General features: G+C 44.5%; 1 protein-coding gene across 5 annotated transcripts in view; it reads left to right on the top strand.

The window, feature by feature from the left end:
* The first annotated feature begins 223 nt into the window (after positions 1-223).
* Positions 224-11906, top strand: part of Art3 (ADP-ribosyltransferase 3 (inactive)) — a 24392-nt gene continuing 12709 nt past the window's right edge. For all 5 annotated transcript variants that reach the window (XM_048364562.1, XM_048364559.1, XM_048364560.1 and 2 more), the window contains exons 1-3: positions 224-324; positions 1382-1459; positions 8406-9114. In XM_048364562.1, the coding sequence (XP_048220519.1) occupies positions 1391-1459; positions 8406-9114 (778 nt within the window). In that variant the 5' untranslated portion in view covers positions 224-324; positions 1382-1390. The remainder of the gene's footprint in view (positions 325-1381; positions 1460-8405; positions 9115-11906) is intronic.

The raw sequence follows: 11906 nt of genomic DNA, 5'->3' as shown, positions 1-11906 counted from the left end.
TTTCCCGAGGAAGCTCAGCACTGTGGCTGGACTTGCTGCGTATCTACAAGGACTTGCTGGTGGCTTTACCAGCCTCTTAGAGATTTAAAGTGTTAACAGCAGTCATTCCAAAGCATAGTGTGGGGGCCAGATATAAATAGCAGAACACAAATGGGGTAATGTGCCTCTGCCAAGCTGCTGCTGGGGTGTTTATAAAAAGACAAGCATTCACTTCTCAGCACTCACGTCAACAACATCCCATCCCGAAGACACTCACTGCAGCTAAGACGGGATCCGTGTGAGACCTGGCGTCATTTGAACTTCCTTCAAAGGCATAAAAGCCAGGTAAAACATTTTGACTTTTTTGCACTCAATACAGAATGAAGCATTATTGAGAAAACCCTGATTCACGGCCTGCTTGATGCATACTGCCTGGTGATAGTTAGCTACCAAATACTATATTCCAAGTATTGTTTAGAAACAGAAGTTTTAATGCAAAAGTGACATTTTGGTACTATATTTTAATCTTTAGTTTAAAAAAAAAAACTGCTTCTAAAGAAAGATGAGAACCTGGGACTAAAGAGCTAAATAAAAAGAAAGACTTCCCAAATTCTCCTATGCTATTCATTCCTATTTAATTAGGATAATGTTAACTTGGTTGGAGGTATGAACCAGCCTGTTGTGTCCTTTAATTGAATTGGTTAATGACTGGGAAAGTGTTAGCCTTTGAGCTCCTCTTACCCTTCTGTTTACTCCTTACAGTATCATAAACACTGGCTGAATACTAGGCATTGTGCCAGTAGAGTTATATAATTTTGTTAGAATTGCTGCCTACTCATTTTCTTCTTATTCTCATTTGCTGCCTTCAGAAGTGGATTGTGAATGTTTGAGGAAGGGAGTCAGTCACCTTGTATAACCTGCCTTTTCATCTCCTGCCTCCCAGTCAAATGGGCATGATAGAGCTTACAAAGAAGGTAGAAGAATGGAAGGTAGTGTGTAGAACACTTAGAGAACCCTTAGAAACTGGGAGCGCAGGTCCAAGTTGAGACTGTGGTTACAGTTCGACTGTGTGGACTAAGGGGACATTCATAGCTAGGAAAACAGTATATCTCCTAGAAACTCTAGTAGAAGAAACATGTCTGGAGGAGTACAGAACTAGACACATTTCATTCTGAGCAGATCACTGAAGTTGTCTGGATTTTTATTTCCTTATCCCTGGGTGAAGGTGCTAGACAGTCAGACCTAATGGTTTACTGGCATTTGTGGTCATTAGGTGCTTACAGTGGGTCATTTCCTGACCCTCAAAATGTCTGCCTATAATTAAAATATCTGCAGTGTCCTTGTTCCACTAAACCTCATTAGTAAGTCTACTGAAGTGGAGTTCTGTTCCCTCTTCATTTAGAAGAGAAAAATGAAGATGTGCCGTTTCGAAATGGTCACTAAGCTGCTGGCAGCCTTGATTCTAATGGACATCTTCCAGGTAATGTTGAGAATGGGAAGCATGGCCTCTGGAATGAATACTTGATATAACATCGCTGGGGCATCTGTATGGAGATAAGAGAAGGTCGGATGGATAGGTAAATGGAAGTGTTGCAAGTTGCTTCCCCCCTCCCCATTTTACAAGTGTGTGTGTGTGTGTGTGTATGCATGCTCCTGTGTATGCTCTAAAAAGATGAAAAGTTACAATTAAGCAAAGAAGACAACAAAAGTCATTCACAATATCTCTGAAAGACTTTGAGATGTTGTGATATATTGCCTTTTTAATTTTTCTCTCAGTGTGTATATAATTGACAAAAAAAAGGTTTGTACCATACACAGTATATTTCTTACGTTGCTTTTATTTATTTATTTATTTTTTCTTTGGTTTTGGCCAGTCCTGGGCCTTGGACTCAGGGCCTAAGCACTGTCCCTGGCTTCTTTTTGCTCAAGGCTAGCACTCTGCTACTTGAGCCACAGCGCCATTCTGGCCATTTTCTACATATGTGGTGCTGAGGAATCAAACCCAGGGCTTCATGTATACGAGGCAAACACTCTTGCCATTAGGCCATATTCCCAGCCCCTTACATTGCTTTTAAAGTTATTACTGTGTTACATGTCTCTACTGTGTTACATGTCTCTACATGTCTATATATATATATATATGTCTTTTACAAATAAGGTAATATTGCATTACTTAGTTACATTTTTTTTTGTTAAGCTGATGACTATTTCGTCATAGATTGTGTGTATAGTTTTTTTTTTTCTCTTTCTCAGTCAATACTGGTGTTTGAATTCAGGGCCTTGTGTTTGATAGACACTTGAACTATGTCCCCAGCTTTTTGGGGGGCTTTGGTTACTTTTCAAGTCAAGTCTTTTGTTTTCACCCAGGGTCAGCCTTACTCTCAGACCTTGATCTTCCTACCTCTTCCTCCCTGAAAGCTCAGACCCTAGGTAGAACACCACAATGCCTACTTGTTCATTGAACTGGGGGATAGGCTCTCCCTCCGCCCTTTGATTTTGCTCCAGGGTGACTTTGAACCCCAGTCCTCCCAATCTCCACCTCTTGAGTAGCTGGGATCACAGGGCTGTGCCACCATACCCAGCTCCAGCTCCTCATAGTTTTGTTTTTTTTTCCTGGTACACACTTTATTATTTTGGGAGCTAGATGCATGATCCAAGTGATAGAATACCCATTTGTCTAGCAAGCACAAGTTCCTGAACTCAAACCCTGTACTGCAAAAAAAAAGGGGGGGGGAGGGGAAAAGGAACTATGATTTTCTTTTTAAATGTTTAATATTTTGTAATGTATTTTTACATATAATATGAAACAGGTATCTTATTTGATTTTTGTGCTCTGATCAAGAGCCTTCTTTAAAATACTTTAAATTCTTCACATTTTACCCATTTTTGAACTTGACATTTTGATCCTTTGTCTAGAGAATCATTGTGTATTCTGTTGCTTGCACATTCTATTTCATTTAAGTTGCACTGTAATTCACATGCCATACATTTCATCATTTTAAACTTAGATTCTATTCTTTTTAAGCATTCACTTTGTTGTGAAAGCATCACTACTATCTGTTTGCATAACACCTTCATCATCCTTCAGAGAATCCCTTCACCTGTTGGTGGTCTGCTCCCGTTCCTTTCTCCTCCACACCCCAGCAACCAGCAAGCTACTTGGTGTCTCATGGATTTACCCACTCTGAGCATTTCATTTGAATGGACTCTTGCAATGGATTGTCTTGTATATCTAGTTTCTTAACTTAGCATTATGTTTCAAGGGCTGTGTTATAGCACATACTAAATCTCGTTCTTTTTACTGCTGCACAATAATGGCAATGTCTGATTGTACCACATTTTGTTTATCCGTTCATCAATTGGGGGACATTGGGTTGTTTCCACTTTATAGCTGTTGGAAAAAGTGTTGGTATGAAATTTGTGTACAGGTTTTGTGGTGAGCATAGGTTTTATTTTTTCATAGCTTATTATTTACTAGCATACATTAGCTGTACAAGAGAAGATTTCATTGTGACATTTCCATACACATATACAATGTATTCCAATCAATCCTACCGCTATCACACTCCCTTCCACCAGGCTTTCTAATACCGTTTCAGGATGTTTTATTGGTCAGTCTACTTGCTCAGTATCCATCCTTTCACCCTCATTGGTCAGCTCCCTCTTGTTAGCTAGTACTCCACCTCCCCCTGCGGAGCTTGTTTCTTTCCCCTCCCTCAGTGCCCCGTTGCTTTCAGGTTCTTTTTTTTTTTTTTTTTTTTTTTTGCCAGTCCTGGGGCTTGGACTCAGGGCCTGAGCACTGTCCCTGGCTTCTTCTTGCTCAAAGCTAGCACTCTGCCACTTGAGCCACAGCGCCACTTCTGGCCCTTTTCTGTATATGTGGTGCTGGGGAATTGAACCCAGGGCCTCATGTATATGAGGCAGGCACTCTTGCCACTAGGCCATATCCCCAGCCCCTGCTTTCAGGTTCTTTATGCTGGTTTCATTAATAGTTGCAGCAGATCTCAAAATTATTTATCCTCTGTCTTTTTCCCTTTCTCCTTCAAGTGTACATTTTCTCTTATTATTTAGATTTTTTAGAATTACAGACTTATGGGGGAGGAACGTAAGCACTATTTGGTAGCATTATACAGTAATTTACTTATGTAGAAAATATATGTTTAAGTGAAAATAGATTAGCTGAGGTCATGTTTTCCATGCCATGATAACAGAATCACTCATTATTGTGAATGTAAGTTTAAATTCTCTTTGTTATATACCTAAGGTGAAATTGCTAGGTAAGCTGGTAGCTTTAGGATTAACTTTTTTGAGCTACTGCCAAAGTGTTTGCTGTGGTGCTGCACAAGCAGTGTATTAGGGTTTTTCTGTAGCCTGTGTTATGCATTGTTTTCCTGGGTTTTGGTTGTGTGTTCTTTTGCAGTACTGGTACTTGAACTCAGAACCTCATGCTTGTTAGGCAAGTGCTCTACCACTTGAGCCATACCCTAGTCGTTTTGATTTTCAGTACTTTTTAGATCAAGTCTTGTGGGGTTTTTTTTGTTTGTTTTTATGCTTTGCACAGGCTAGTCTCAGACCGTGATTCTCCTCCTTACCTTTGTCTCTCAGTTAGCTGGGATTCCATGTCTGGACTGTTAGTGAGAAGGGATCTTGCTGACCTTTTCCCCTGGGCTGGCCTCAAACCACATTCCTCCTGTCTCTCACCTTCCAAGCAACAGAACACAGGCACATGTCGCCCTGTGGCTCAGGCCTGGCTCCTGTTACGCATCTAAGTGGTCACGAAGTGGTTCCGTATGGCTCTGATGTGCATTTGCAGTATGCTTTTTGCAAAACAATTTTAATGCCTTTGTTTTATTACTGTTTTGAAATAAGTAATTTCCACATGTTTATAATAAATTTTTGGCAGTTGGATGTCATCAGTTCTCATTGAATAAATCAAAGGAAGAAAGTAATAATCAGCTTGTTCTGCTAAACTTTTGTACCTGCTTTTTAGCATCCATTCAATTGTTTCTGAACAGTGGTAGCATTTGTGAGTTTTATCACTGCTCAAAGAACACACTGTTCAGAACACAATCAGCAGTGGTACCTGGCCAGAAAAGTTTCATGTCTAAAATTAAACGTGTGGATACTAGCTTAATGCAGAAGGAAGATAGGAACATGCCAGATTAGCTCTTAATATGACGCGAGTAACATGGGAAGGGGCTTCAGGGCCTGATGTCTTAGGTTCAAGTCTTAAAGATAAACCAGGCCTCGGTGCCAGGCTGAATCTGGTACGTTCTGTGCTGCAGCGGAAGGTGAATTTCTTGACTCTGAGACAGCAGTGATTTGATCTCCTGAAGCTCAAATTCCCACGAGGAGAATTTGACCTACAAACCCAGGAATAACAGGGGTCTTAGCGACTTCCCTAGCAGAATGTTCCGTGGCTATTTATCAAAGCAACTTCTAATTCTGTCCCAGTTTTCTAATCTGTAAAGTGGAATTTATAACTGTCTAACTTTCCATAAGGATTTATTAATGTATATGAGCATATATTGCTTGTATAAGGGGTTTCATTGTGATATTTGTATACTTGTTTTAACCAAATTCATCTCCTCTATTATTTTTTTTAACATTTTTAATGGGTTTCATTATTTTTATATATGCATATAAAGTACTCTCCTGAAAACAAAATTACACTCTGTTACAAGTGCCATATAAATGGCAGTGGTCTAAATCATTAGAAAGGTGAAGATGTCCTAAAAGCAACAGAGCCTTTCGGTTCAGAGGACAAGAGTTTGGCACCAAGACTGCCAGAGCCAAGTCCCAACTCCATACGAGACTCAATCTCTCTGTGTCCTAGTCTCTTCACATTTATTATTCCAAATGGCTGTACGAAGGAGTTTCAGTTTAAAATGCCCGTTTATGTGTACAGTGCGTCTGGATCAGTCACTTCTTCCATCATCTCCAGTTTCAAGATGGCAGTGGCTACCAAGCGCCGGTGGCTCACGCCTGTGATCCTCGCCTAAGGAGCCAGGAGGTTGAGCTCTGAGGATCACAGTTCAGAGCCAGACGGGGCAGGAAAGTCTGTGAGACTCTTACTTCCAGTCGGCTAGGTTAGCAGCATCTTTTGTTGGGCGTTCACCTGGAGGCATTAAGTAGGCAGTTAGTACATAGACCTGGCAATTACAAGACAAGTCAGAGTACTTAGGTGATAGGAAGACATACGCACAATTGCCCCGGGATAGAGTTGAAGGTTAGAAAAACAAGCGGCCTGGAGACATGCCAGCGTAGTGGGCAGCTGTAATGCATGGGCCGCGCAGAGTAGCCTAAGGAGAAAAGCTTTTCCCAGCAGCCAGAGTGAGAGGTCCCTGGGAAGAGGAAGGGGGCAGGGCGGGGGAAGCAAGGGGAAGGTTGAGATGAAAGTGGGAAGCGATGGGGAGACGGCTGGGCTAGGTATTTCCCTCAAGAAGTTTGATTTTTAGGGAGAGAAGGAATAGTAGGGAAATGATACCGTTTTGGGTTTACTTTAAAAGAATTTTTTCCCCTCCCCCTTGCACGCACCTCCCCCAGTAACTCATTTATATGGAACTCACTAGATTCCTCTATGAAGTCTCCAGCTGAGTCTCCTGTGCTCACATACCTGCCCATACAGCTATGGGAGAGTAGAAAACAAGCATTTTTCTTTGTAGAAACCCATACATGGGTAGTGTTCTTGGGCAGATTCGCTCATCCTAGTTTTTGATCTATCAAGTCAGATTATAGGGCTCTTATTTAGTTTATCCTGATATTTTCCAGGTTCTTTGCTAGGTTCTTGGAATTCAAGCATTCAACATAAGTTAGGAGTTTTATTCAGAAAAACAGATAACATATAATCCCTGTCATAAAATAATAATCAGTAACCACATGAGTTTGTTGACAGATTGATGTAGTTCAAATTTGAGCTAACTACTCTGAATATATTCAGTATGGGGTGTTTTTTGTTTGTTTGTTTATTTGTAGCCAGTCCTGGGGCTTGAACTTAGGGCCTGAGCACTGTCCCTGGCTTCTTTTGCTCAAGGCTAGCACTCTGCCACCTGAGCCACAGCGCCACTTCCGGCTTTTTATGTTTATGTGGTGCTGAAGAATCGAACGCAGGACTTCATGCATGCTAGGCAAGCGCTCTACCACTAAGCTACATTCCCAGCCCCTTCAGTACATAATATAATCCTCACAGCAATTGACAATTAAAATTACTTACTCAGCTGGATGTAGTGACTCTTGCCTGTAATACTAGCTACTCGGGAGACAGAGATGGAGAGGAGCACAATTTGAGGCCAACCTGGGCAAAAAGTTAATAAAACCCCCATCTCAATCAATAAGCAAGACACGGTGGGCATATGTCTGCAAGACACATAGGTCATAGATAAGAGAGCCATAGTCAGAGGCTGACCCTGGTGAAGCTAGAGTGAAGGGGGCTAGGGCAGGGCTCAAGTGGCAGAGCACTTTCCAAGCAAGTGTAAGGCTCTAGATTAAAAATCCTACTATCTCAAAAAAAAAAAATGTATACTCTTACCCAAATTCACAAATGAAAATTTTAAACTCAGAATGGCGAGTAACTTTTCCAGATGTTGTTAGCATGTGGTTAGTAATAGAAATAGAATTGAACCCACCTATATCTGGCTTCAAATTAATGTGACACTACTCTGCTTCTTGTGGCCTAGGAGCATGCGCATCATTCAGAGGAGGCATGAGGCATTTCTGTCGCATGTAACAGAAACACAGTTCAAACTTGCTCAAGAAAGAAGGGGATTTATTGGTTCTTAGGACTGGCATAAGGGCCTTGTGTGTGTTTTTCAGGCCTCATCTTTCTTTCCTGCCTCTCTCTGTTTTGCAAGTCCTTCTTTGTTGCCTTTCTTTACTCTGTCTCCCCTAGGGGACGAGAAGAATAATTACGGAAAGCTCCGAGCCGGTGTTGCCTGCAGAGCTTGCCATTTTGCAGGATGAAAAAGTTCCTTTTCCTTGTGTCAGAATGTTTGGAAATACCAAGAGTAAACCCCACCCCTGCCGTATGGACAAAGGAGAGAGCATTCTCAGAGAAAAAAAAAGATACGCTAGTGACCATGTGCTTATTTGTTATGTACGGTATTTACATACAGTATTTCACCTTAGTCTCAGTCTCGAGGGCGTGAGCTAGGAGTGCCATGAAGTGCTTCCATTTCCTCTGCACCACAGAGCTCAGACAAAGGCGTTATAGGCATACTCCCACACCTCTCATCCTCTGGCCTTGACTCTTCTTTATAAATACGGCACAGCCGAGAAGGGTTATCAATAGCAATGGAGTACACTTCATCAACGTCATATCCAAAGCTGGTTACACGTAAGGAGAGATTCTCTGGGGATAATGGCAGGAAAGAAAATCATATTCACTAAATCCCTTATTTCAAGAGTATCACTTTCCTTTTCCCTTGAAGGTGAAGGTTGAGATGTTAGACATGGCTGGTGATGCATTTGACGATGAATACCTGAAATGTTCTAACAGGATGGAGATGAAATACGTTCCCCAGCTGCTCGAGGAGGAGAAAGCAAGCCATCAGCTCTTCCGAGCTGCGTGGGAAAATGCCAGAAGCAAGTGGGAGGCCCGGAAGCCTCGGGTCTCTGTCCCTAGGAGTTTTAAGGACAACCACGGGATAGCCTTGCTGCTGTACATTTCCGAAGCTCAAGAACAAACTCCCTTCTCTCATCTGTTCAACAAAGCCGTGGAGGAGGCCGGGAAATCCCGGAAAGATTACATCTATGACTTCCAGTTCAAGGCCTTCCACTTCTACCTGACCAGAGCCCTGCAGCTGCTGCGAGGACGCTGCGCGGAGAGCTACGCGCCCGCGGTGTACGCCTCGAGGCCCGCCGCCCCGGCCGAGCCCAGGCAGGGCCACGCCAGGCTGGGCCGCTTCACCCTGGCACGGGCGGCCGGGCCCCAGGCCACGGGCGACGGGCGTGTCGGGCTCACCATCCACACGTGCTTCGGCGTGGCGGTGGAGGCGTTCCTTGACCAGAGCAGTGGAAGAATGGTGTTAGTGCCGCTGAACGAGGTGTTTCAAGTGTCACAAGAAGGGAACGGGAAGAACCTTCTCCTTCAGAGCACAAACAAGACCTGCAGCCATTACGAGTGCTCGTTTCTAGGTGGTAAGCGTCTCTGTGGCTTGCTCCCCGGGGAAGGGAGAGGGGTCAGGTGCAAGACAGAGGTGTTTGAAAGGAGAACCAAGGCAGGCAGCTCCCATGCCTAGCCCCTTTCCTGCGGCTGCTTAGCCATCACACCAGAGAAAAAGGATGAATGCAAGTTTAAAAGAACGAGAGGTACTGTTACAAGGCCGTAGCTTTCAAACAGGCAAGTTTCGCCTGCAGGGTCTTTTGGCATGGTCTGGAAGAAAGAAAGAACATAGTTACAACGGGGGCAAATGGGATTGCTGTTGGCAAATAGTGGGTGGGGTCAGCAAAGCCCCACCCACAAGGAGAGTGAATAATCATCTGGCCCAAATGTCCATAGGGCTGGTGTGGGCGACCGGTAGGTTGATGATGGAAAGGTTACGATGCAAGGTTACTCTGAGGTTTATGATGGAAAGCGACAGTCCCTGCCCCGTCTAGCGCTGGGTTTGTCTCCTCCATGGTGTCCGTGTTTACTTATTTCATTTTTTTCAAGTATTAACTACTGTATATCTGAGTAACTAGCATGTTATTTGTGTATTTAAAAACATTTAGGGAAGTGGCGCTGTGGCTCAAGTGGTAGAACACCAGCCTTGAGCTGAAGAGCTCAGGGACAGCACCCAGGCCCAGAGTTCCAGCCCCACAACTGACAAAAACATATTAGACATTTTCCATTGAATTCCCACTAAAGAAGATGTCTTATGTTCTCTGTATCTGTGAAGAAGTTGTTACCGTGTTCCTCCTCGACAGCAAACCCCGCTGACAGTTTCCCTCAGTGTAGAGCTAGACCATCTGACGCAGTGGCCCTCTCCGTCACCAGTAACTCGGCTCTTCTGTCCTCGTGATCCTCCAGTGTTGGGTCGTGTGCGCACGCTCTTAGTGTGAGCTGCTGCCTGTCTAGGACCAATGCACGTCCAAGAGCGAACAAGCAGGTGATAGACAGAGCTACCTATTCAGTCAAAAGTAAAGTCTACTAAAGGCTCTGGGGAAAAAGCTTTAAGACTAAAGTTTCTCGGTCACCCGTAGCCACAAGAAAGTTTTAGAAAGGAGAGGCACAATTAGCTTGTTAGCCTTCATGTGTACAGGAAGCAGACGAGAATTAGAAATGGCTATCGCAGGGACCAGGTGTGGTGGGACATGCCTGTCATCCCAGAACTCGGCAGAAGCAACAAGGCCAGCCTGAGATGCGCAGAGAACCTGCCTCAAAAGAAGGAGATGCGGGGGGGGGGGGGGAAGGAAGGAAGAGGAGGAGGAAGGGAGGAGGAGGAGGAAGGAAGGAGGAAGAGGAGGAGGAAGGGAGAAGGAGGAAGGGAGGAGGAGGAGGAAGGGAGGAGGAGGAGGAAGGAAGGAGGAAGAGGAGGAGGAAGGGAGGAGGAGGAGGAAGGAAGGAGAAAGAGGAAGGGAGGAGGAAGGGAGGAGGAGGAGGGGAAGAGATGGTTGTTAGGTCAGTTTGCACCATGTATTTGACAACCACCATTCCCCCACTCCACTTCTCCAAGTAGAGCCAAGACCAGTCAGCTAAACCCGAGAGAGCTGTTGGCTATGCCAAGTGCCTCTCTTCCCCGGGTCAGTTACCAGTTCTTTCTTTCTTTGCCTTTTTATATCCCGTAGCTAATTTACCTCGGAAATCCTTGGACAGAAATCTCAGAATACATTTAAGTAAATCAGATAGTTTTTTGTTCCTGGCTTTCCTCCTCCCCCTCTTCTCCTCCCCCCCCTTCTCTACTGAATCTTCTCCCCCCGCCCCCCGCCCCGTCCCCTTGTGGCTGGCCCCGTCATCCAGCTCTGCGACCCTGCAGCGCATCCTGGGGTCTCTCCCCACTGCCCTCCGCGCCGGGCTTCGCCCCGCTTCGTGGGTTTGCACCTCTTCCTTGCCACTCCTGCTTTGCGTGGTAGGACGGGCTGTGGGGCTCTGCAGAAGGGCTCTGAGAAATGGGGCCTTGTCCAACACCGAAAACCTACTTTTAAGCTTGAATGATAGTTTTTGTAAATTTGCGTTTCGGTTTTAGAGATTCTTTTTCTTTGTAACTTTAAAGTCCTTGAGTGATTTCTAGATTCTGGAGCTGTTATTAAGAAGTACAACACTACTCTAGTCACTCAACTTTTCAGTGACACCTGTTGTGGGAGTTTTTGTTGTTTCGTTTTATGGTTCTAGGGATCAGACCTAGGGCCTTGCGCATTCTAGCAAAGCAACCCCCCACTGAGCTACATCCCCCAGCCCAAGACTCGGTTTTTTCCTGGAAGGTTTGGAATACTTTGTTTCTTTCCAAAGTTATGAAAATGCAAAGGCTTTTTAAATTAATTTGTTTATTGTCAAGGCGATGTACAGAGGGGTTACAGTTTCATACGTAAGGCAGTGAGTACATTTCTCATCCAACTTGTTCCCTCCTCCCTCCCTGTTCTCCCCCTCCCCCTCCCCCGCTCCCTCCCCCCAGTTGGGCAGTTGGTTTAGAGCACACTGTTTTGTAAGTACTGCTGTTGCATTGGTTCACCCTTGACCCTGTGTCTTTCCGTGTTGGTGTTCTCCCCCTTCCCTAGTTCAACACAAAGGTTTTATCCTTGATATATGTGAGTAAAGGGTTCATGAAATCTCTTTCTCTTATGGAAGGGGCCTCCTGTGGATCCGACGCTCTTTCCTCTATAATTTGCAGCTGTGTAACCACCAGCCCCCGTTGAGCATTGAGAGCGAACAAAATGCTGGGTTGGTCAAGTGCATGGGGGCTGGGCGGCTTATGAATGAACTATAAATACCCGGGGCTTTCGGCTTTCCTGAG

The sequence above is a fragment of the Perognathus longimembris genome, chromosome 16 (genome assembly GCF_023159225.1).
Source record: "Perognathus longimembris pacificus isolate PPM17 chromosome 16, ASM2315922v1, whole genome shotgun sequence".
In the NCBI taxonomy this organism is placed as follows: Eukaryota; Metazoa; Chordata; class Mammalia; order Rodentia; family Heteromyidae; genus Perognathus; species Perognathus longimembris.
The sequence above is the reverse complement of the archived record's forward strand: the minus strand, read 5'-3'. Positions and strand labels throughout refer to the sequence as shown.